The sequence below is a fragment of the Lates calcarifer genome, linkage group LG12, assembly GCF_001640805.2.
Source record: "Lates calcarifer isolate ASB-BC8 linkage group LG12, TLL_Latcal_v3, whole genome shotgun sequence".
Lineage (NCBI taxonomy): Eukaryota > Metazoa > Chordata > Actinopteri > Centropomidae > Lates > Lates calcarifer.
In genome coordinates this window covers 26,959,771-26,984,542 of record NC_066844.1, presented here as the reverse complement: position 1 = coordinate 26,984,542, position 24,772 = coordinate 26,959,771, and the positions used below count along the sequence as shown (strand labels likewise).

At 42.7% G+C, this 24,772-nt stretch overlaps 1 protein-coding gene and 1 long non-coding RNA gene across 2 annotated transcripts in view; one reads left to right on the top strand and one right to left on the bottom strand.

The window, feature by feature from the left end:
* Positions 1–7,747: 7,747 nt before the first annotated feature.
* The window catches only part of snta1 (syntrophin, alpha 1), a 30,112-nt gene continuing 13,087 nt past the window's right edge, over positions 7,748–24,772 (top strand). The window contains 2 exon segments of the mRNA XM_018703866.2: positions 7,748–8,214; positions 14,920–15,105. Of these exon segments, the coding sequence (XP_018559382.1) occupies positions 7,932–8,214; positions 14,920–15,105 (469 nt within the window). The 5' untranslated portion in view covers positions 7,748–7,931.
* Positions 13,919–16,905, bottom strand: LOC108902123 (uncharacterized). The gene is made up of 4 exons (XR_001964008.2): positions 16,593–16,905; positions 16,321–16,434; positions 15,482–15,607; positions 13,919–15,227 (listed from the first exon to the last, which is right to left on the bottom strand). It is a non-coding gene; the product is annotated as an uncharacterized LOC108902123 (long non-coding RNA).

The following is a 24,772-nucleotide window of genomic DNA, read 5'->3' as shown; positions in this document are numbered from 1 at the left end:
AACCACTGTACTCCGTAATACCGAACCCTGAGGGACGGATCAGTGCAGTAAAAATGACTGAGCGTGAATTAGGAAAGTTTCATATTGTGTGTGTGTGTGTGGTGTGTGTGAGCCTCATCACACAAATCTCCACAGACTGGATCTGGACTCCATCCAGGGCCTCACGTGTTATTCTTCTCTACAAGCATAATATTTGGATGCTGGTTGAGAGGGCTGTGAGCTACACCCGCCAAACCCCCCCACTACACACACACACACACACACACACACACCGTCATCCTTCCACCCCCCCCTGCAGCCACCCACATATGCCACACGCTCCTGTCCTCCCCCCTCCTCCGCCCCCCCCTCCACTCCTGCCAGGCTGCCACCTGCTCTCTGCAGCATGCTGCACAGCTGCTTTGCTACAATAACAAATTAAGGTCCACTGTGGCAGGCAGGAGTCATTACCTACTGCTCTGCTATAGAAGAGCCAACGGAGGCATCAGCTATACCACCTCTGTGTGTGTGTGTGGGGGGGGGGGGGGGGACAGCCCACAGAACCCAAGAGTCACTGTTTGCTGTGTCACTGTCACATACTGCAGACTGAGCAGCTGTTGAAACTCACAGCTCCACATCCTCAAATTATATTAGATCATCAATTAATGAATCAACATCAGTTTCATTAAAATCTACTAACCCTAACCCTAGGACAGAAGAGTTGAAGAGAGGTGTTAGCATTAAATCTATTTCTATGGTCTGACTGGTTGTTAGAGTTACATTGTGGTCATATATGACTTGACATTTAAATTAGTTCTGTGAATCCATGAACTATAAAAAATGTCCCATTCAGACACATCTCTTATTCCAAACCATGTATTTTTTATTACAGCATTATCCTTTATCTCAGCGTGTGAATCCAGCAGTGTAATCAAAGTCTAATATGCATGCAGCGACTTCCCCCCTCAGTGAATCAATCCAGACTACGCCTTTGATTGTGACAACAATGTCCCGTCTAACTCATCTCGTCAACCAGCTCAGTGACAGGTTAACAAAAAGATGACTAGTCAGTTAGCAGGAGGCTGAAGTCAAAGAAGAAACGGGCTCAGACGGTGGCGGGATTTGCCGTGGTCATTATGGCCCCTCTGTGTGACAGCTGGCCGGTGCCCCCCCTTCATCGCCTTTCAGCGTCTTTGTCAGAGCGCCTTTAATCACACCAGCAGGACTGTTACACAGCAAATCAGCTGACCTGACCCACAGGCTGACGGAATGATTGTCTGAGTGTATAACCTACTGAGTTTTTATGATGTGTAGCCCTCTCCAATTAACCCATTAACATTTACACAGGAAGACTTCTCAGCAGACAAACTGATGGATGAACATCCTGACATTTTTAATTTAAAGTTCTAAGTCTAAGACAGTGGAGACTGTCCTGTGTGTAGTGTAGTGTTTTCACATGGAGATCAACTGTGATGAACTACGACACTCAGCTTTGTGCTGTTGACCAGTTGCAGACTGTCTTTAGAGTGTTAACGTCTGAGGATACAAACAGTACTGGAGAGTCCAAAATGGAGGCAGCTGTAATATTAGCTGTGACACACAACCTGCAATTAGTCTGTATCACCAACCTTCAAGCACTGCCTGAAAAAAGAAAGTTCAACCTCTAGATCATCATGATGAAACCTTCCTGTGTTTCTCTGCAGAGTCTGCAGGTCTTTCTCCCATCCAGACATCACACACACTCCCTCAGCCTGGAGAGGAACTGGCTGCCCCCTCCTCGCCGCTCAGTCTGCCCGGTTAAATAATCACTGCCTCGGAGTGATCTGACAGCTCCAGCAGCTCTGTGAAAAGATGCCACAGTTTTAATCCCACACATTTACCCTCTGCAACCCCGCTCACTTACCCTCTCCACTGTACAGTGGCTGACCTGACAGATTTCTTAATCCCCATGAGAGAATGTTTTTCCCAATTACTTGCTCTTTCATTTCACTGTACTGAGTCAAGAAAGGGCAACACATTAGCTGTGACCGTTTACCCGACTTTCTCCGCAGCTGTGCCATCTGCGTGAGCTCTGTAGGTTGCATACGGCCTGGCAGAGAAGACACCTCCACAAAACCTGTTCCCTTTTATCCATTGTTTCAGTCAGCTCCTTCCAATTTTATCCTCTCTCTCCTGTGTGCCTCCACTATTTCACTCTCCTCACCAATTATCCTTTCATGATTTATACATACATCTCCCTCCTCCTCTGTTACCTACATCTCCCTCTCCTCTCCTCCTGTCATCCACAACAGCTGACAGGCCAGAGCCTGCCTGGTGGTGACACTTCACCCACGCTGACCCACATCAACCTGAGCCAGATCACTTGTCCATGTGGGAGCCAGAGCCAGGGCCAAGGCCAGGGTTTCTGCTGGGGGGGGGCTGAAGCCAAGATGGCCCTAGTCATCGTAATCATTCATTGCCTGCTGGTCCTTCTGTCCTCAGCCTCCTCCCACTCCTCCTGTTTTTTTTGTCTTCCTCATGTCAGGGCCACACGGCACGTGTATCAGCTGAGCCCAGGATGGTCGGAGTCAACGGGGTCAGGTGGCAGACGCCTGGTTAATTCTCCTGAGGCTTCAAAGTGCTCGCGTCAGTTCCTACAAATGGAAACGCACAGACAGAAGAACACACTTGCATCCACTCATACACATGCGCAGTATTTTTTTATTCTGTCATATTCACAAAATAACATGACAGAGCAGAGTATAGACAGAGGCTGATTTTATTAGTGAGAGTTAGATTGTTGATGTCCGTAGGATGAACAGATAGATCAGCATTAAGAAGGAGGAGGGGAAGATTATAAACACATGACCAGATGGAGTGAGAGATAGCCCTATTATGTAGATCCTTCCATCCCTCAGCCCTGTCTCCTCTCCTCCGCTTGGATCCCTCATGCATATATACCTTTACATTATTCAGTAGGTTATAATGAGAGCAACTGAATGTTGTGGGGGTTTTAAAAAATGGTCGCTGGGCGGTTTAGATGGCAGAAGGTGGGCCACAGGTGTACAAGCCTGAGACTTATTCTTCTGTTTGACCTCTCATTATCACCCCCAAGTTCTCATTCATTATTATCCTGTGTCCTCGGGTGTTTAGGGAGCAGCGTGGTGTGTCTGTCTACAGTCTGTTCACCGAACAGTCTGTCATTTATATTTTGAGAATAAATTATTCCATATTTCTAATCTGTTATTGTCTGCTTATCCATTTGTCTGTGTTGTGGTCTGTCCATCTGCATTTCTGTCTTTCTCCTCCCTCTGCTCATTGGACCACTCGTCCAGTGACTTTTAAACAGCTTGGCAGGTGTTTATCAGTAACATGATTTACAGTTGCTCCAAAGGATAAAACTCCACAGTCATAACTGATCTGACTGCTGATTGAAATCTTTTCAAAAACCCAGCTGTCACATCTGTAATAGCTCTCCTCATCTTCTTACCCATCTATTCCTCTGTTTGTCTGTGATCAGTTCGTCTATCTGTCCACCAGCCTGTCCTGGACGGCCTGGAGAGGAGAGGTCTGGTCTGTTGTTACAGGAGAACAGGTGGGGGAGGCTAACAGTCAGCACAGGCTTGAATCTCTCTCTCTCACACACACACACACATGCGAGCTGCAGGGGAGGCAGGCAGTCAGCCACGCAGACACTGGCCCATATGGTAGACCTCTGGAGCTGCTGCCCTCAGCAGAGCATGGGAGGGATGGATGGAGGGATGGAGGATGGTGAGAGCAGGAGGAGGCAGAGGGAAGTGGGGGGAGACTGAAATTAATCAGCAGGCCACCCCAACTGTCCACCGTCTTTGGGGAGTTGAGACATGCATATATGTGGCTGATTGAAGCGGGGGCTGGGGGTGGGGTGGCGAGTGGGGGTGTGTTGTAGTGTGTTGTAGTTGTGCGAGTGTGTGTTAATGTTTGTCTATTTTAAATCCATAAACGTCTTAAACATTTGAACAACCTGCATTAATGTGAGTCCATACTTTTTAAAATGGTAAAACGAAAAAAAAAGGACTTATTTATAAAATGCATAATTCCTGGACATAAAACTATTTTTCTGCTGTCGTCTGTTATATTTCATGTTAATTTTTGCTAAATTCAGTCACAGGTTTTTGTCACTACACACAATGTAAGCACACTATGATTAAATTTAGCAGCAAATAGCAGATGTATATTTGTGTAACATTTGGACAGTAAAATATTTTGTGTTGTTTTGGCTCCATACCTGCAGCACAACTTTAGCTTTACTGCAGTTTGAGATTGTTTGTACCAAACAGTGTAAGGACATAAAGGGACAATGCGTATTCAGGTCTATGAGTCACACAGTGTTTTATCCAGTATGGATGTAAACACCTGTAAAGCCATGAGTCACTGTTTCACCAAATGTGCTGGAGTGAAGCCAGAACAACAGGAAATGTGTCACTGTCCAAATACTCCTCGATGCCACTGTGCATATGTTTCAATCTGATGAGCAACTCAGTACAACACATAACATCAACTCCAAACTCTGTGTTGTCTGTGAGAGGACGTCTATTCCTTTGTGTGTGAGAGATCCTTACAAATCCTATTGTCCTAGTCACTGAAGCTTTAAAAAATATTAAGGCCTGGTACTGTGAGAGATAGGCTGGCCACCTGCCACTCACATCACAAAGGACCAGGCTGACAGATGTATAGACAGGAGGTCAGATGGTCAAATACTTTGTCATAATGCTAAACACACACTAAATGCCCTGCCTAAGAAAGCACAGTTACTGAAGCCTCCTGTAGTCATTGTGACTGAGCTGTTCATACATGTTGTTCAATACATGTGCTAAATAGAACAAGAGTTTTTGTCTGGGCAGAGCTACACAACACTGGAGTATAGACTTTATACAAATCATTTGTTTCCTCAGTGAACTTACACCATCAGGATTTTTTTTAAAGAGACACAGACCTGATTATCACCTCATCAAAGTGTAATGTTAGCAAACAATCACCTGTCAGACACGTTAGCATTTGTTTGGAGTCATCTTTATTGAGTAGGTCCAATATTTCTTCCTCTTAGCTTTTAGTTGTTTTTCCACCAGCTCTTTGAGGAAATATGTGGCTTTTAGTTTGTTAAATATCAGTGAAGGCTTGAAGACTTCTGAGAGGTGCCTTTGACTCCATATAAAAAAGGTTGTAGTTAAAGTCAAAAAGCTTTCACTATCTGTAACTCCCTGATTAAAATGTTTTCATCCATGTTTTTGAAATCAGCTCTTTTTTAAAACCTTCGTGACCTGAGCAGTGTCTCGAGTTGTTTGCTTAAACAATGCATGCATTTTACCAGACATATGGTCGGATATGAACTTAATACTGAGGTACATTTAATCCCTGACAGATTGTGTTGTAATGTTGGTTGATGACACAGAAATGCTGGATCTTTAATCTTATACTCAAAACATTAATCTATGTGCAAAATATACTATTATAGCTGTATGAAAAAGGTCAGAGAGACTTCAGTCAGTCTGGTCTCATTTTAGAACAAAGAGACAAATGATGCTAATATCTTCAAAAAGTCAGAAACTGCCTTAAAGCTGTTTTGACTTGTTTTATTACTTCTGGTTTGTTTGTCGTTACAACAATAACACTGGCAACAAGCAATAATACACATAATATTCCTCAATGTCTTTCAGACTAATAAAGGCAGAAAACACTGAATAACTAAGAGAAGCTTTAGCCTGAGGCTCCAGCTGTGTTTGAATTGACGTGTGTTGAAGTAATGAAGCCATTTAATCACTAGAGGGAGACAGAAGATTAAGAACCAGCTTCACCACAGTTTATGTTGAGCAGGCTGTTCAGTTTGTGCATTATGTTCAGTCAATGAATGAAACTCAGTTATATGAAATAAAGCTACAGCTCAATGTAAACCAGAAAAACATGAACCCATTCTAAGTGAATGCGGCTGTTTAGGTAGGAGTAGTCTGTCTGCTCAGCTGCTTTAATGTTATGAGGAGGTTTTATTAATGGATGAGCATCTTTAAACCATCTGTACGGGTTTAGAGCAATTTTCAGTCAATGTTCCAAACTTGTTTTCATTAAGGGAGCCGCTGCCCTCACCAGCCCACCCAGAAGAGTGTTTTCTAAAATTGGGTGCTGTAACTTATTTGCTGTTTCACCTGCTGTGAAGCAGATGCAACTCAGGCTGCCACACACACACACACACACACACACACAGCTGATGGACTGTAAGATTACTTACAGATGCAATAGAGTAAAGGAAACGTGGACTGCTTCATCAGCTTGTTTCAGTGACTCACGCATGTTCTTAATGTCTACTCTGTGTAATTACGAGTATCTCTGCTGAGTCACCAAGACAGTGCAGTATCCATGTCTTGGTCATGCCTTATTACTGCTGAAATCACACCTTATTACAAACCAGTCAGACAAACATTAGACTGCATTTTCAGCTCAGAGTTTTGTTATTTGAAATACAAATTCAGATTCAGACAGTGTTATTGATCCAGAGAAGGGCAGGTCATCAGCTTACTGAGCCCATACACAAAAGCTCAACAACAGACAGCTGCAAATAAAATAGCTCATATGAATTAATAAATAATATAAAGAAAGAAATCAGAGAGTTGAGCGAGAATGTTACAGTCTTGCTGTCTGTGTAAGAAGCCCTGAGGTCTTTACAGTGAATTCACTAAACAGGACAGATAGACTTCTCTGTTCTCTGCAGGAGCTGACCTTTAGGTTATTTAAAGAAAAAATGAGAAATTACAACTACCGATCAGCATAAAGTTATTTGTGCACGTGAGACAGAGTAACTGCAAATTACATGAAATAGCTTTAGATCAGACTGATGGAAGGTGGAGGAAAATAAGGGAAAACTGAGTTGGGTCAAAAGAGGAAGTTGTTTTCTTGTGGTCTGAAAATAGTGAAGCAACATATCCTGAGAAATGTGTAGGTGTGAATCAAACTATTGATCAAACAATGAAGCTATGCTCTACCAAACAGTAACCTGTTATCCAGTAATTACTCTGATGAAGAATTCCTGCTCTGGTGCATCAACCACTCTGATTCTGGTCTATGTCCAGTAATAACTCTGCTTTATCAGAGCTCATATAGTGTGCTGCCAGCTCATTTAGTGCCTACTGAGGAGAAGCTCTGGGCTAACCAGCCTTTAGAGAACATCCTGCTTGTCCCTTTTTCTGCCTTTTATTAAGATCTTACTGGTTCTTGATTGGGGGGTGTTCAGTTACTGAGCTGGCATCATCTTCATCTGCTCCTCTGAGACTAAATCAGCCTGAATTCTGTCTTTTTCTTTGTGATAAATATTTTGGACCAGAACTAAAAAGTCTAAATAATTCTCCTTGTTTTAAGCTGAAAGGTTCCTCAGCAACATGGTTTTTAAAATAAGTTTCTAAACATTGCATTGTATGCATGTTTTCTGTCAGGAGGCTTTAAGCTGAAGACGATCTGTGGATTTCATGCCTGATATGAGCTCTCTCCACTGGAAAGGCAGAGAAGTATTTCTATCCTTGGAAGCATTATTGATTCTATTTTCTTCATGACATAAAGTCTGTGTATATCAGAGCAGTGATTTAGTGTCTGTTGGGCACATCGCAAATTAGATCTGTGATCTGAGCCCGGGTGGTTCAATGCATCTGAAATAAATAAAGAAATAAATGAATATATCAAAACTTAATTATGTGTGACTCAACCGTACACACTTCATTAATGGAGGGACTTAACATGAGGCTCTTTGAACTTTGAGTGTGTGTGTCAACACCGTTGCTAATCGTATCACCCTCAATTAACTTTACTTCTACTGGATAAACCTCTTTGGAGGGGGACAAAGTAGGAGGGAGGGAGGGAGAGTATGTGTGTGCCCCCTACTCAGCCCTCCACCCCCTGTCTCTCCACAGGACTGCCAGCCCGTCTAGAGTTATTCCAGGAATGCGTTGAACATGGCTGCCGCGATGAAGGAGCAGAAAACGGGACTGCTAGAACTTCGTGTGACCGTGGACCGCTGGATCCGGGTGTTGGCCACGCTCACCGAGGACACGTTCACGGTGAATCCCGGGGAGGGTTCCGAGGAGCCCGCGAAGCCCAACCCGACTCCCGCTGGTGCTATCAACGGAGACCCCCCGAACCTCAGCTCGTCCCCGGTCCCGGAAACCATCACCAACGTGAAGCGCACCGTGCGAGTCACCAAGCAAGATGTTGGAGGACTCGGGATCAGTATCAAAGGTACGGCAGATTAAAAGAATGAAAATCAAAACCACTGCATTCATGAGCTTCGAGTTAGTGTCAGTTAAAACAAGTTTCGGCGACGAGTTTGAGAGCAGTTTGTGTCAAGGACGCCGAGAAAAACAACCGTCGACTTGTCAGTAAACTTCGACCGTTAAACTTAAACCCGTCCGTAATGAAATGTTTCCATCGCGCTTTATCAATATACATTCCTTCTACACACACTTCATCAATTGTTGCTGTTGTTTGTGCAGAAAGAGTGACAGCTGTGAGTATCTCAAGCTGCGCTTCACCTCAGTGGGGAACCATTTCAGGGTCCCACAGTCACCGGAGCTGGCAATTAGCTGCTGTGGAGTAAGGATAGGGAAGGTATGTGACTGTGGGCATTCACACAGACACTGCTAATACACAGTGAAACACAAACTAACGTGGCTCAGTTAATGACAGGAGTAAAATCCATGGCACTGTATCATATGTAGTTTCCATTTGTGGGGAAAGGTTTCCTCAGTTCTCTGGTCCCAGAAACACCTGTTCAAACACATGACGGTCTCCATACAACTTCTAATAGCTTTAACTGCGATACCAACTCTGATCGGTATTTATAATGTTTCTCTTTGGTTCAGGAGGGTCGCATCATGGATTAACCAACACAGGCAGAATAAGCCAGCTGTTAGCATCTGTTTGCAGTTGATAGTTCTAAAACTTTGTTTTACTTACATTGTAATTGTAAACGATGTATCAGTGCTTTCCACTTGTAATAAAGAGAGAGCTGCCACTAAAATCTATGGCTGTGAGGTCTAATTAAAAGCTATGTGAATCCCTCACTGTTTCTACACAGATAAACCACTGTGGCTGGCTATAAGGTATCTTCAAGCAGTTCAAATGCACAAAGACTGTGCTGCTGCACATCAAGGTTACACCATGATTGTGCCTATAAGCTCTCAACAGGAAAAGGTTGTGACCGCTCCACATCTTACAAGCCAGGCTCACATTCCTGTGTTGTGTTATGTGCAGCGGCTGATAAAAGCCTTTTCCTTGTCCTGTTTCCTCGACCTGCAGCAACAGGTTTCTATCTCAGTGGAGATCTCAGAGTGAAGAGGACTGGGAGCCAGGCTGAGCACTGGGAAGTTATGTAAATACAAAAGATAGACTAGATAGAACAGTGATAATGCAGTCTGAGGAATGTTTGGATTTTATTTCCAGGAGGTGACCAACATTTTTGCTTCTTTATGTCACTGTAGTGGGTTGAGATTAGGGTTCAGTCTCCTTGGTTTTTGGAGTTATGATGGTGATTTGTGCACGACACGACAAACACCAAGGGTCGGTTTAATGGACAGCTGTAGACTTTCTGTCAGTTCATCACTGTAGCTGCCGGCTACATGTTAATTTTAGTTCCCCCACCATTGCCACCAACAACAACAGTAAAGCCAGCCCCTAATGACATAAATGTAATGTCCATCTCTGTGGAAATGGGTGGCTTCGAAAATCAGACAGCATGTTATTAAAACAAAATCACAGCTGGCACCCTGCTGCCTTGACATTGTTGTGATGCTGAGTGTTCAAAGGCAGCGACAAAGGGAGGTAGGAAGAAGGGTGTAGCAGAGGGGTAGAAAGAAAAAGGCAAAAGCACAAAGAGCAAAGCCTCAGATGAAACGGGACACAGCACGAGTCAGAGGGGTCAGACGAGTAGAAAGAAAGACAGAGAGAGAGAGAGTGAGTGTCAAGAGGGGTAAAGCAAATGAAAGAACACGGCAGAAGTTGTTGTGGGCTAGCTGACACCACATTGTGAACAGCTGAGAGGAGCAGTCTGCAGCAGGCAGTTGTCATTGGCCAAAGATGAAAGCTATGTGGCTGGGAGTGGAAGTACTCCACTAGTGTTAATTTTAGGGAGCCAACCCCAGCTCGACAGACAAGCATGGAGGCAGTCAACCTTTACTCTCACATGTCTAAATTTAAGAGAGAGAGCCGAGGAAATGAGGCTCCTGGTCTGCAGACAGGCCCGCTGGTCAGAGAGAGGAGGAGTGGACTCAAATGCAGACCTGGGTGTTTACTCTCAGCTGCCTGGGTGTGAGCTCGCTGGGTTTTGCCTCAGTGGTAGTCGTACTGATTTTGAGTTTTGACATTAAGCAGCTGGTGGAAAGAATCACAGAGACTTTTTTCTGGATGTAATAGCCTCACTGACATTGTTTTAATTGTCCCAGTGTGTTTTGTCCCACTTATGTAGGACTTGCTTGAAGTTTTAGGACAAATTGTTATGAAACCATTCTGCAGTGCCTCCAACTCTTTGTCACAGACCAGCTCAGATAATCACAATATTTTTGTCAGTTAACAAAGCCCAGGTGCAGCGTTATGTAACAAAAGGTTTTCTCTTTATGTGGCTCTGCACATTCATCAGGAATATATAACCACTTTATTTTATTCATGTTAAATCTGTTTTCTTTGTTGTTGGCTTCAGTGCTCATTAGCACGACACTGCACTGCCGAGAAAGTTTGATGAAGTTTAGTGCTGATCATGCTCAATTCTTTGAAAGGAGCACTATTGCCATAAACTCATTGTTAGCTCAAAAAACTACCTAATTAGGTACGTGTCAGTGTTGTATAACCCAGTACCATTCATTTACCTGTCACGGGTAGCTCCAGTGACTCCACCCCACCTCCGCCACCACCACCCTCCTGTCAAGTGAGTGACAGGCTGCCAGCTGAGGGAGCTGAACTGTGTTTGACAGGAAAAGTTGGTAGGAAGAAAGGCAGAGATGGGAAGGGAATATGGAAGGATTAAGAGTTGTGTGGGAGTGGCAGACACATTGACAGTATTTTTCCTACAATATGTCAAGGATGTTCATTCAGCAGTCATGTCAGCGAGCGGTGCTTGAGATTGGAAGTGAACCTGAAAGTATGAAGAGAGGAGGAGAAACTGAAAGGACATTTAACAGTGGAATATGTATTTGTCACTGCTGCTGGCCCTCACCTCCTTAACTGCCCAGAGGTCTGACTCAGTGCTGCAGTTAGAGGGGAAAAATCTACTGCTATCTTCTATCTCAGTGTACCTACATCCTTATGGTGCCAGTCAGTGGTTTCCACAAGTGGAAGTCCAAGTACAATGTCCAGCAATGTCCAACACCTCATGAATTTAGCAGGAGTTATTTTTTGCATTGTTAAACGACTCATACGAGTCATTGCGTGTCGTGTTTCTAGGTTCACATTCCTTCTGTGTTCATCGTTCAGGAGGTTTTTACCTGGAGTTGAATCGTCCTCTGAGGTCTCCACCGCTCCAAGAGAAACAGACCTGATCATTAAAACTGGAGAAAACGCTGAATAAAGTAGCGTCATGTTAATAATCAGAGTTTTTCTGGCGTTCGTCAGCTGAGACAGGACGTCAGCAGCTGACGTTAACGCTAATGTTAGCGTATTTTGTTTCTACATGCTCAGCTTGTCTTTTGTGGGATTCCTTCACTGTTCAGTGTCCGGCCATATGGCCTACAGCCTGCACTTACAGAAAACCCTGCCAGTGCCATGTCATTCTGACACCAGAGTCATCCCCTCTTCACTTGGACACCTCTGTAACTGTAACAAGGCTGTCTTTCTCATGTGTGTCCAACCATTTCCTTTAAATAGATTCTGGGCATAAATTACCACCATTCATCAGCTAAAAGCAGATAGCACAGCAGTTGGTAAAGTGGGAAGTGCTGCGGCGAGCACTCCATTAGCATGGGTTTTGTACACGAGATATTAGCATGTCAGTTTTTAATGAAGCTGAAAGGTCACTGGCCATATCCTGCCCTGGCAGTCATTGTCCAAGTCTGCAAGATCCTACATCTACTCTGCATCACTGAGTTTTCATTCCAGTTAATTTTGTTCTTGGATCAGCTGCCTCGCAGTACTGTGGTATGAACTGAGGTTTATACTACAGTTCTGGTGTAGTTTTCTACTAATATTTGTGCCATTTTTAAATAAAGTTTAAATAAATGTTCAGTCCTCAGTTTTGTGCAAATCATAGAGTTGTTATCTCCTTTTTTGCTGTAAATACCATAAACACTTGAAATGAGTTGAAACTCTCCTGCTCAGTAGACCCAGCAGTCACTAACTGCTTGATGTCTGGTGTTAAAGCTTTAAATCCTTCATGTAGGAGATACAGATAGTAAGTCTGCAGTTTGTGTATTGGTAGTAGTACTGTGGAGTCGTCATGCAGGGAACAGAGATCTTAGAGTAATATAATCCTCCACAGTTTCTGTGGTGGTGCAGACTGGGGGTAAAGGTAACCTGAAGGTTAGAGAAGCAACTTGTGACTGGAAGGTATTCAGATTTAATCCTCCAGCTGAACGAGGGTGAGTTCGCAGGACACTGACTTCACAGGGTGTCAGACTATTTAAACTGATAATCTGAACCACACATTAATGATGAAGATTAATGATGGTCTAACTCTCCTACTGATGGTTCACAAAAGCTTTATTTATAACACCGTAGCTTCAAAACAAACTGAACACACCGTAAGAGCTCAGAGGAAAACAAAAAACTACATATTTCCTTCACATCCTGATGGAAATTATTACTCTTCAATATTCCAGTAATATTTAATAAGATGTAAGATGTTGCTATTTATACACATCTCCAACATAGTGCTATAATGTAAGTCAGCATATTTAACTTGAGAGTTCTTCACATTATATGCACCTATCAATATAAAGCACAGAGAATGGGGCAAATCACATGTAAAATACAGCTTTTAAAGGCTTTCTAACACATTGAAATACTGTATAAACTCTCACTGTATACTGTATACTAAACAGAAGGCTCAATTTAACTCTCAAGGAGAGTTAACTTCTCAGCAAACACAACACAATGTCGATTTATTTGGCTAATACAGCAGTTAAGCTAGTTTACATCTACTCGTTTCAAACTTAAACAAACGATCAAACAGAGGACTTTATATGTGAAACGAAACATGAACATACCTTGTGCCCTCATGATCCAGGTGCTAGATCAACAAAACCAGAAGGTTTTCTTCTGTTTTGAAGACATGCTCGTAAACTTTGACCCTCGAACCGTTTCACTTCCTACCGCAGTGTACCTTCAAAATAAAAGCACCCGATTCTATCTTTCAACCGAACGGGACAAAGTCAGAAATAACATGTATAGGATGAACAAGCATTATTTACTTGAGGTCATTTACAAACAGCTCTTCTTCTGGTAAGCTTATACAATGTAGAAGACTGGGTTGAGTTTTACAGTTTTTTTATACTGGTAGATGAACTGGCATGGCCTGTAATCACTGCCTATGTCCCTGAATGATCTTTTTTAAATCCTTGATACTGTTATTGTCCTTGAGGGTGAGGCCAAATCAGCAAACCTAGTTTTCCAGGCAGCCTTCAAGTCAAGTTTTTCACTGGACCACTTGTCGCTAACTTATCAACTGAGCTGTCTTTTTTCTCAGAATTTGGGGACTGCATTTTTTTATTTTCAAAAATCAATGGGTAGTTAATTACAGTCTCACCAAAGGACTGAGTGAGAGTCAGAGGATGAGAGAGCACTGATCGATTCAACAGATCCTCAATGTGGAAAAATACCAGCTATTCCACAGAAAGTCTGCAGCAGCAGAGTTGCTACTGCTCCCCTCAGCTGCTGTAAATAGTGTCTACCACTTCTCCTTCTCCTCACAAACTCAACACAAAAAGATCCTGTTGTTACAAAGAATTGGACAAGAGAATTTTAAATGTTTCCTATAAGGTAACACTTTATTCAGTTCTCTCACAGTCACAGTATCTACAGCTGTACTTTGCTTTTCCTTTGCATTGTACACTTCTTTATATTTGTGTCCACAATCATCATCAGTCATGGGGAAATATGTTAACTGTCTCCTTCATGTCCCTGTGCCAAATCCCAGTGCATTTATTATATTTAACGATTCAAAGAAATGATTCAGGTTCATTTTGATAGATACTCTCAGTGATTAAAATTTCAATGACATCACCACCAACACTGCTGAAGGTTCCTCTTCACCTCATCTCCACTCTGAAATTTTAATCAGCATATCATGATTCAGAGACTCAGTGCAAAGCAGTAAACAACTATCTGATGCCATGAAGCGGTCAAGCAGCTGGTAAATCCCTCTTTCTAAAACACGAGTGGCAAAGTGATCGTCATGCATAATAAGAAGACGTCAGCTCAGCCCTGGAGTTTCTTTATTAAGAGCACTGCGCTGTGGCCTCTAAAGGAAGATACATGAGTTAAAACCTAAGGAATCGCCCAGAGGAAGCAACCTGTGGAAGATGTGTTTAAAATTAATTAAATGTAATCCCCTTTTAGATAATTTCTCATTCGCCTGAAGGCCAGGGTGCAAGTGCCAGCTGACATTAATGACGATATTTCTCATGAAGAGTAGCCCACAGCGAGAGGCAGATCCATCAGCTTTCTAGCTGACCTTCATTTAACGAGTGAGAGAGGGAGGGAGAGGAAGCGACAGGAAACTGCAGAAGTTAGTACATACACCTTAAATGCTGAAATATGAGGAGGTGTGGCACAGAGGCTACTAACCAGCCTCTACTGTTGCACTTTGTATGGATTGTGTAAGTAGCAAAGAACTTAATTCCAAGCTGCTTTGTAAATCTGATCCTGGGTCAAAGGTGATTGAATGCTGTGGTTTCACTGTGCCACACATGAAACAGCAGGTTAGAAGACAAAACATTATTCTTCCTTTCTGTATTGCAGGTGGGAGGGAGAACAAGATGCCAATCCTCATCTCCAAGATTTTTAAGGGCCTGGCTGCTGACCAGACTGAGGCGCTTTATGTTGGTGACGCCATACTGTCTGTCAATGGTTATGACTTACGGGAAGCCACACACGATGAGGCTGTGCAGGCGCTGAAGAAAACTGGCAAAGAAGTCATTCTTGAAGGTAAGACATTTTTCATTCAGGAAAAAAAAGTCATCCAGAGTAGAGACTGTGAATTTTCTCCCTCTTCGTCCGCTGCAGTGTTTCTTTCTGTTTAGTCTCTTCTTCTTTACTGTTAAGACATTCTGCAGAGTGACAGGAGGCTAAGAGTTAACTACAAGATTTTTGCAAAATATTCCACAACTTTCTCTGTTGTATGATAAAGAAGCACCTCATACATTTCTTAACAATATAATCCTCAGAGTAGGAGAGAACAAAATTCTTATCTCTCATGAAAAAGATAGAGTACTTCCACCTACCCTGTCTGCACTACACAGCCCCAAATAGATACATAAATGGAAGCAGTGGGAACTTTTGATACCTTGATATGTTTTGATACCTTTCTCCAGCACTTTGGTTGATTTTTCCTTAAGGGGCCATACATGATGAGCGGAAAAAGACGATCCGTTAAATCACTCAGAACTTTGATCAGACGTCCTTGGAAACATCCAAATAATGAGTCGAACTGAAAGAGTGAGAGGAAACCAAAGACTCAAAAATTCAAGAATATTGTTGTGGCTCACACCTCTGAGCGTCCCGGCATGCTAATGAGCAGTCTTCCTGAACATCAAACACTGACACCGATAGAAAGTATTTTAAGTTCACGTCAGAGCTGAGAACAGTGGAGAACTTATAGACCTGCTGTGCTTAGGAAGGTTTGCACTGGAGTCAGCAGGTGTTTGCAGGTGTTTTTCTTTACCTCTTGCTCTTCGCTCGTTCACGTGAGCAGCTGGAGCTAACATACTGAATCTGTCTGTCTTTGTCTGTCTCATCCCTTACATTTGCTGGGTGTGTTTGTGCATGCGAGTGTTAATGTTCGCACATCTGCCTAAAAGCATGAGTCCACTAACAGGTTTGAAACAACACTGCGAATCTGAGATGTGATCTTTAGTTGTGAGGACGAGGGAGAGGGGATTAAAAACAGTCTTTCCTCTTGCCAACTGATTGCATCACAGGAATTCTGCATCTCCCACCAAGCTGACTTCAAGTGACTGGGCTGTAAATCTAGTCATTACAAAGGCAGAGAGGTCGAGTGATGATTTATCCAGGGTGTTATTATTCAGAAAGAATGTGTTTTTATCAGGAAGCATAAAGCTAGACACAATTTCTACTTTTATTGTTCTTTCTTTTAACGTTATGTCCCCTGTCTGTCCAAGTCTGTTTTGAGAGACAGCTTACCCACACACTGTAGTCCAACACTGACACGAGTCGAGTAGATAGTCCAAACCTTAGGTGCTATTAAGGTTTGCCTCCAGATGAAAACCCAGTATGTCCAAACATGCCCCTCACAAACTAGGATAAAGAAACATAGCAGTTGATTTTAAAAACTAAAGATGTGGTTTCAGTAAGCTGTATGAAATAAGAATTACACAGTACATGAAACACTACATAAACTTTCCATTCTGAGAAAATGAATGTAAAAAAATAGGGATCACTAAAACCAGAGTTACCAGTTTTCCATGTGACAGTGTTTGTGTGGGTGAACTTGCACAGTGGGCTGGCGTCAGTAACTTCAGTCAGCAGGAGCAGATACAGCTGCAGCTACAGCCAGGGGAAATCATTGCAAATCCCCCTGCCTTACTTGTCCACAGTCAGGCAGAAAAGTGTTGATATCAGACGGCTCAACCAGCGCTGCTCTGTGATCCGTCATGTCAGGAATCATTTCATGGGTTTCCCTTCCCCCCCGAGGACCCGATAGAGGAGTGAGGAGACGAAAGAGGTTTGGAGGCTCACTGAGGGGAGAGGGTTGAGTGTGTGTGTGTGTGTGTGCTTTTGATGCCCTGTGATTCCTTTGCTTGTATTTGTGTGTGGATGTCTGTCTGACCCAGACATGACAGGACAGCAGGAAGCATATCTGGAGTGAGAAGCTGTAAGAGTATTTTTAGGGAATAGAGGAAATAAAGAACGAAAGTTTTTGGTCAACACTTGAGGGCTATGAGCTTTCCAGCTGCAGTTTTTGAGATTCTGATTTTATTTCAAGAGTATTTGTGCATCACAAGAAATACTTGTAATACATATGACATGAAGTTCAAGTACAGCGCTTATTTTGGTTTTGGCATTTTATCAAGATGTTGAGAAACACAGTCAGAAACAAACTCTTTCTTGGCACAACTACAGTGTTAAAGGTCAGAGTAACAGTCTTTCTTCCATGTGCACAGCAACAAACAAGCCACCACTGCTGTGCCCAAGGCAGTTTTCATCGCTCTGTGAAATTCATAACACAGACGGCCTTGACTGAGATCAAGGAGAAACTGCCTCCATCACATTAAAATATCTTGAATATGTGAACAGTAATACTTGAATCTGTCAGATAAGTACTTTCACAACATTTAAGGGAGTTACACTAGAAGCCTGGTTGGCATTCTGCACTTGTAGGATTTTTTCTTCCTTTTTAATTCTTCTGGAAGTCGAGTGAAGAAATATTTTAATAGCTTGCATTAAACAGATTTCTGCTCACCTTAGATTAATGCAGTTTTGACTGCAGCAGAAGCACCTGCAAGGCATTAATACTGAGCTCTGCCTCATAAATTCAGCAGTGTAGTCAAGGTGAAGAATGTTTTCAAGGATACTATGGTTTCCTTTTTTTTTAGTTTGTGTGTGTGTGGTAAAGGTCTTCAAAAACATTAGAAAACAAGAAAATCACTTATTAGATGGTTTTCATAAGGGTTAAGAGTTCTCAGCTGTGTATGTGGCACAACTGGAAATAGTTTTTCCATTGTTGACTTTATAGATTTCTAATAAATCATATGATTTTAATGTCCCACACAGTTGCTTAGCAGCCAACAGCAAAAGAAAGGTTCAGCACAGGGCATCTCCCAGGTGTGAGTGTGAGTGTGTGGAAAACCCTCCCCCTCCCGCCATGTTTACCCCAAACCTCTCGCCATAAATAAGAATTTGCACATAGTCAATCTGTCTGTTAGAAAGAAAAAAAACAGCGCAGAGCCTCGGTGCGTGCTCCCAATAGGATGCTCTTCCTCTGTTTCTCTTCCTCTATCGTACCTTACATCAAAATGGTGATGGAATAATCAATGTGTGTGTGAGCGAGAGGAACAGTAAACACATGAGAGGGTCAGATAAATATAACAGACCAGATGAAGCCATAAAACCTCAGCTGTGGTCATTTCCTCCCTGGCGACATTTACAGCCTCAGTGTGTGCGTTTATGTATGGGCGTGGGAGCGCATGCGCTGCATCCATACCTGTGAGAGTGTGTGTGTTAACAGAGAGCAAGCTGCTGTATTGTCAAGTATGAGCATGTGAGGAGAAAGGGAAGGTGGAGAAGAGGGGTGCACAGGTCAGCTCTACATTTTTCCCATTTTTCCAGTCACACACTCACCTTATTATCTCTCCTGAATGTGCCCTTAGAATGGAGTCATGGAGTTTCTGCAGCAATAAATGAGAGATTTATAAATCAGTTTTATAGTTAAGCATGAGAACGTAATGAAACAGTTAGACGTGGCTTTATGGAGCAAAAATGAACAAATGAGGAATGAGTAAGAAATGAGGACAGATGAAAAGAGACCACAGTCATATATGAAGCAGCTCCAAAGGGACTGGATGAGCGATGTGGCATTCGTCTCTGAACTGTCCCACTGCCATCTACCCTGCTTTAATTTGGATTCTACTCTCACTGAAAACACATCCATCACTGCCACCTGCTCGCCTGCCAAGACAGGGCTCATTCCACTACTGTATGAAGAAACCATGGAGCTAGGAAGCCATGTGTGTGAGAGAGAGTGTGTGTGTGTGTGCATGTGTGAAAGAAAGGGTGGGGGGTGGGGATAGTTCAATGGTAAAGCTGTTCCCTGGGCAACCAAGGTCTGACAGAAAAGCACACACACAAAGTAAGTATACAACTACATACTACACATACTTACACACAGACACACACACACACAGATTGTGTAAAGCGCAGTGGAAGGATAAATGGGCTGCAGAGTACAGGTCAAGACACTGATGTAAGTGTGAATGTGTGTGTATGCCTGTGTGTGTGTGTGTGTGTGTGTGTGTGTGTGTGTGTGTGTGTGTGTGTGAGTGCTGTTAATGTTCCTTAGGAGTAAAAAAAGTGCTGGTGCATCATGTTTCGTAGCACAGCAGGAAAATGTAAGGCTCTCTGTGACGGTGATGGAACAGGAACTCTGGGCGCTCTCTGACTGAACAGACGTGAGCTGCTGCAGTAAATGCTAAACTCCTGACAACAAAGAGAAAAAATCCCAAAAGTTATCTCAGACTTTCTGTGCTAGTTATCCACACCACTTCCACCAACCCAGAGCCTTGTCCATGCCTGGGCCATATACAGGACAGAGTCAGTGATGGACAGGCCAATAAAACTCTTACCTCTGCACAGGGTTGTTTGACCTCTGACCCCCTGAGGCAGCATTATGTCATTATTTCACCTTAAAATAACATAAAAAATTACACACTCCACACTCTCAGCATCTGTTCTTAAACTGTGTAACTTTGGTGAGCGGCTACGATCTCCTGCTAACCTAGTGACACTATCAGAATCAGTCCCAGCAAGTTCAAGAGTAATGCCGATCAGTTAAAAAGACAAAGACAAGTCATTCAGAACCTCCGCTCATCTCTGATATCCAGTGAGGAAACGAAATATCAGGAATTCTAACCTGAGTTTGTTTACTGCTGTTACAGAAGCCAGGAATCAGGAGGAATATACTCTGTTGTGCTGTGTTTAAGTCCACTGAGTGGAGCTTTGCAGGCAGAGCTTCGTTCAAAACATTGAGCCCACAAAATAACAAACACAAAATAATTACCACGCATGGTGGCAGAGGGCGCTGTTGCTCAGAAAAGTTACATTTAGTTGTTTTTTTAAAGAATTTTGGCGTTGAAAGCTCAGTAACTTAACCAAAAACATCTCATATCACCTGTTGAAAGAACGTTTATAGAAATGTTCAGAGGCATCACCAGCAGTAAAGTCAGGGTTTCACTCTTTAAAGTCTGTGTAAAGCAAATTCAGAGATTTGTCTCTAAACACATGATTTATGTCAGAAAACGTCTGTAAAGTCTGTAAACATCCTCCATCAGTTTCATCCTCAGGATTTTATGGGCAGGTCACTACTCAGCATAACCCCGCCCACCACTGATCATAACCCCGCCCCAACACTGTTACCGTTATCAATAGCAGCGTTAGTTAAGCCTTTCTCCTTGTTTACAAACTTAGATCGGAAACACCGGGAATTCACCGGTAATCCTCTGTCACTTTTGGATGCGGGCAAACCGACCAAGCCCCGCCCCCCACCCCGCCTACACCCTCCGGTCCCACCGACATTGCTCACTGTTTGTGTGTGTGTCTAATGTGTGTATCCTCTGGTGGCTCAAACACAAATGTCTGTACAACTCAACGGCTGTTAGTGTCTGATTTACAGGTCACAGTGCTAACAGAATGCTAACAGAATGCTAACAGGATGCTAACAGAATGCTAACTGTCACTGTGCTGCACCGTTAGAGTGGGCGTGGTTTCAGCGCCTGCAGTGGACACGCCCCCATCGTCTCAGAGCAGACAGCTCCTTATTGAAACCTAATTTTATATATTAGCCGTTTTTTTTAACCATTCAAATTTAGCTGGGTGGTTCATGGCACATTCCTCTGTGGTGTGACCGACTCAGAATGTAGTATTACTGCTTTACACAGACTTAAATGCCAAAATGAGGAAAAATGCTGTGTCTTCCTGCCACAAACTATTATTTTCCAGGTAGCATGATAAATATTCTATAGTACTGTGATCATAAATGACTGGAATTGTTGAAGAGTATTAGTTTGATGTCAGCAGAATTTACGTGGATACACAGAGGGACATCATTTTCTGTGTCTGTTTCAAATGTGTGCATGCACAAAACAGGACAGGGGACAGAGTGAGGGAAAGCTAGTTTGCTCTGCCAAGACATTTCTGGACACTGCTGGTTCTTTGTGCCCTGTCCCTTTCATTAAGGTGGTTGTGCTCAGGCTCAGCAAACACACACATGGATTAAGTAGGGCTTAGTTACGGAAGCTGCATGGTTGCAAGCTTTCCCTTGTCTAGAGCTTCCTTTAGCAGGGAGAAGTGTTTTGGACATGTGTTGTTAGCTGTATCAAGTCTCCTGATTTCTGCCATCCTCTGCTGGGTTGTTGGCCAGTGTGTGAGCATGAAGTATTGATCGACTTTGTACAAAGTCCAGTGTGCTTGGGAAGACGAAGTCATGTTTACAGCCAAAACAAGACTACAAAAAATCTCGACATGTTATTCTCTCAGTCAGTTTAGTAAAAACATGTGAATGTGACCAAATCTCTTGATGTAAACAAATTTCAAACACGTATTTAATTGTGCCTGATGAATAAATATATCTATTCAGACAGGAAACATATATTTTGGTTCATGGCCATTTACACAACAGTGAAGTAACATCCAGTCTGTGAGAGGACTGAATGTTTTACTAACTGTAAAACATGTTTAGAATGTGCTGCTTGTTTGTCAAATAAAAATCTTCCTGTAATTTTAGGTTTGACTTTAAACACTGCACTAATGAAGAGGAAGGTTAGAGATCGTCACAGTCCTAACTCTGATACAATATTGGTATTTTTAATTTTAATTTATAAAATTAAAATTAAATTAAAACATTGTGTCACATTCTGCCTTCCTCAGAGGAAAGAAACAGTCACAGGTGATTCAAATCAACCGAGCTCACAGGGCAATCAACATGAGCGTAGACATAAAATACATAGAGAGGTAATTCTGCAAAGACAGGTCTCCAAATGTAGGAATGTTTTTTCTACTTTGTGATTTTGAATCTGTACTTTTCTACTTTGTATTTACTGATTCCTTGAACATGGACACAGGGACATGAGAGGCCCTTCTTGGCAGTGATGACCTATCTATGGACTTTGTTTCTATGCTCAGGTTGATGGCTCACTGATTTGAGTCACCTGTCCTGAGCATTATAAATATCACTCAGGTGCAGTTGGAGGCTTTTTGTTTTGGGGAATACTGAAGTGGGTAATAGGTGCTGAAACACTGATGCAGAGATCCCAACTGCTCTGTAGAATGAGGGTGGATTTCACTTTAGTATCACATGTCTCAGGCACCAAGAGAAAACCAGTAGAGACAGTTGAGCCACGTTGCAGCACTGTTTAGATCCAGGCTCTATTTTCTATGAGTTTCGTTACATCTTGTAATATGAAGTCCCAGTGGACACCAACACAGTGGTTGCACTTTTGACTGTATTTAATAAATGTGACTGCACTGACTATAAGTCCATTAATACTCACTTTAAAACTCAGAATGTGAAAACTCAATACGAACAAGCAGGGACGTCTTTCAGTGCCTGAGGTGAGATTAGATTTGAAGAGGTTCATTTGTATCTCTGATGAGTGTTAGCTGAAGGATGCTTTGTCAGCATTCTCAACAAGAGCTAACCCCAAACCTAATCTCTCTCTGTCTCTCTCTCTCACACACTCACACACACACACCACACACACACACACCACACACACACACACTCTCACACAGCTTCTCCCTGCATCAAATCCTTTTACTGGCTGCATCTGTATCACATGCTATAGATTCAAGTTGTGTGTTGATCTTCAACAGCAGCATGGAGCCCCATGTTAAACAGTACATTTCATTTCACCCACTTGTAGTGACTGAGGATGAGGATCATATATATTAAAGTGATATTGTCTGGGCTGTTAATACAAGGACGAACACTGCAGCCCTTCAGAAGGCTGAAGACTGCACACCAGCAGTTTGAGTTACATTTTGCTTTAAGGGCTAAAAATCATATTTCTTATCTACAAATCACACTGTTCAAGGACGTGTGTGTGTGTGTGTGTGTGTGTGTGTGTAGCCCCTCAAAAGAAGATACATACCATGTAGTCTCTTTAAGCAAGGCCAGCAGAGATATATATATACTCCTGCTCTATCTTCCTGTGCTGATTCAAGTCTGGTTAAGTGTGTGATTTATGGAATATAATGACTTTGGGGAGTAAGGTTTAAAGCTCCTCATTGGTACACAGCATGCTGCTGGCTGAGGCTGTCTGCACTGTTCATCCTTTGTCTAAAGTTCATTCTGCAGAAGTTCAGGTTCTGTTACTGAGGCAGCCGGTCTCAGTCCCACCGGCTGTTAACGCATAATGTAATCGTAAATAGACTGAGCTCATATATACATACACATACATACATCTTCCTCCATAGGGTGTCCTATGTCCCCTGCCAGACAAGTAGTCAGGGAGGCAAGTGAGATTTTTTTAATTCACAGTTTGCAACTGCAGATTCTCTGGTGGGCGTCTGTTGCCCGAGCTGCATCAGCCCAGTCAGATGTGAGAGCTGGTGTTCCTGTGTATTAGCTGATATCTGTTCATCTGGTGGGCGGCAGCAGCAGCAGCAGCAGCAGCAGCAGCAGCGTGGCCCAAGGAAACGCCTGCCCTTGTTTGAGAATTAAAAAGTCTGTTTTGCTGAGAGACGAGCGTGGCCTGATTTTTCAAACATCCTAATATCTACTGTTGATCTCAATCAGCAGCTCTGTTGTAAGATGCTGTTGTCTGCAGCATGAGAGTCCTGTCTCTCTTTTCCTCTCCTGCATCAGATCTGCAGGATTCTGTATAACTTGTCATGTTGGATCAATGCAGTCAGAGTGTCAGTGCTTCACTGTCAGCTAATGAAATATGACTTTAAAAAAACATTTGCACACTAGAGTCCATTAAACAATATTGCAAATAAAACTACTTGCTCTCACATGTGGAAGACCAATTTAAAGCCCTGGATTGGACAGATCCTCGTATTTTTCCTCTTCATAATTTGACCTGCCTGTCAAATTTAATTGCCAGCTGAGAAGTGTATCTACATGTGGCAGCTCTCCACTGTGGACTATGTGAAATCAAACAGGAATGATTCACTGATGCACTGATACACAATTAATCCACACATGTTAAACCACATTCTCAACTAGACTTTTTCTTCTTTTTGCTCAAAATCCATGTTTTTCAGATGTCGATGAAGAAATAAAAACAGGAACCTAACCTGTGTTGATACTTGAACTGAATGTATGATTTGAGGAACCTTTCAGCAGTGTAGATGATGACAGTGCACGTACTTTATCGTCTAATTAAAACTTTCTGGCTCTTGCTCCCGTGACAGAATAATTATTACCTTAAAGTACACCTTTCCCCTGTAGCCTGACTGAATCCCTCAGCCATATCTCTCTGCTCTCTTACTACCTATTGGATCTTTGTTCTCGATGCTCTGATAGCCTTTATTAAAACAAACCCTCTTCTCTCAGTTTCAGATGTACCATTATCTAGATGCAGAGTTGTTTTGTGGAGTGGTGAAGTGCAAAGTCCATGCAGTCTCAGTTAACTGGGAACAAATTGAAACTCAGTTCAGTTTGGTGTTTGACTGATGGTTGTGTGTTTCACCTGGAAATAAAACTTCTTTTTGCTCTTTCATGTGACATTTTCCAATGTGCAGCAGCAGACATTAAAATGACTGGCCAGTTCGTCATAAGATGCTGAGCGTACTTTGTGTATCTAAAAATAATACTGACTTTGTGAAAGAAAACATTTCTACTGGTGGCAGCACCTTTAGAACATATGGTCCTGTGTACTTTTCTTTATACTGACCTAGATAAGCTGATGTAGATTCC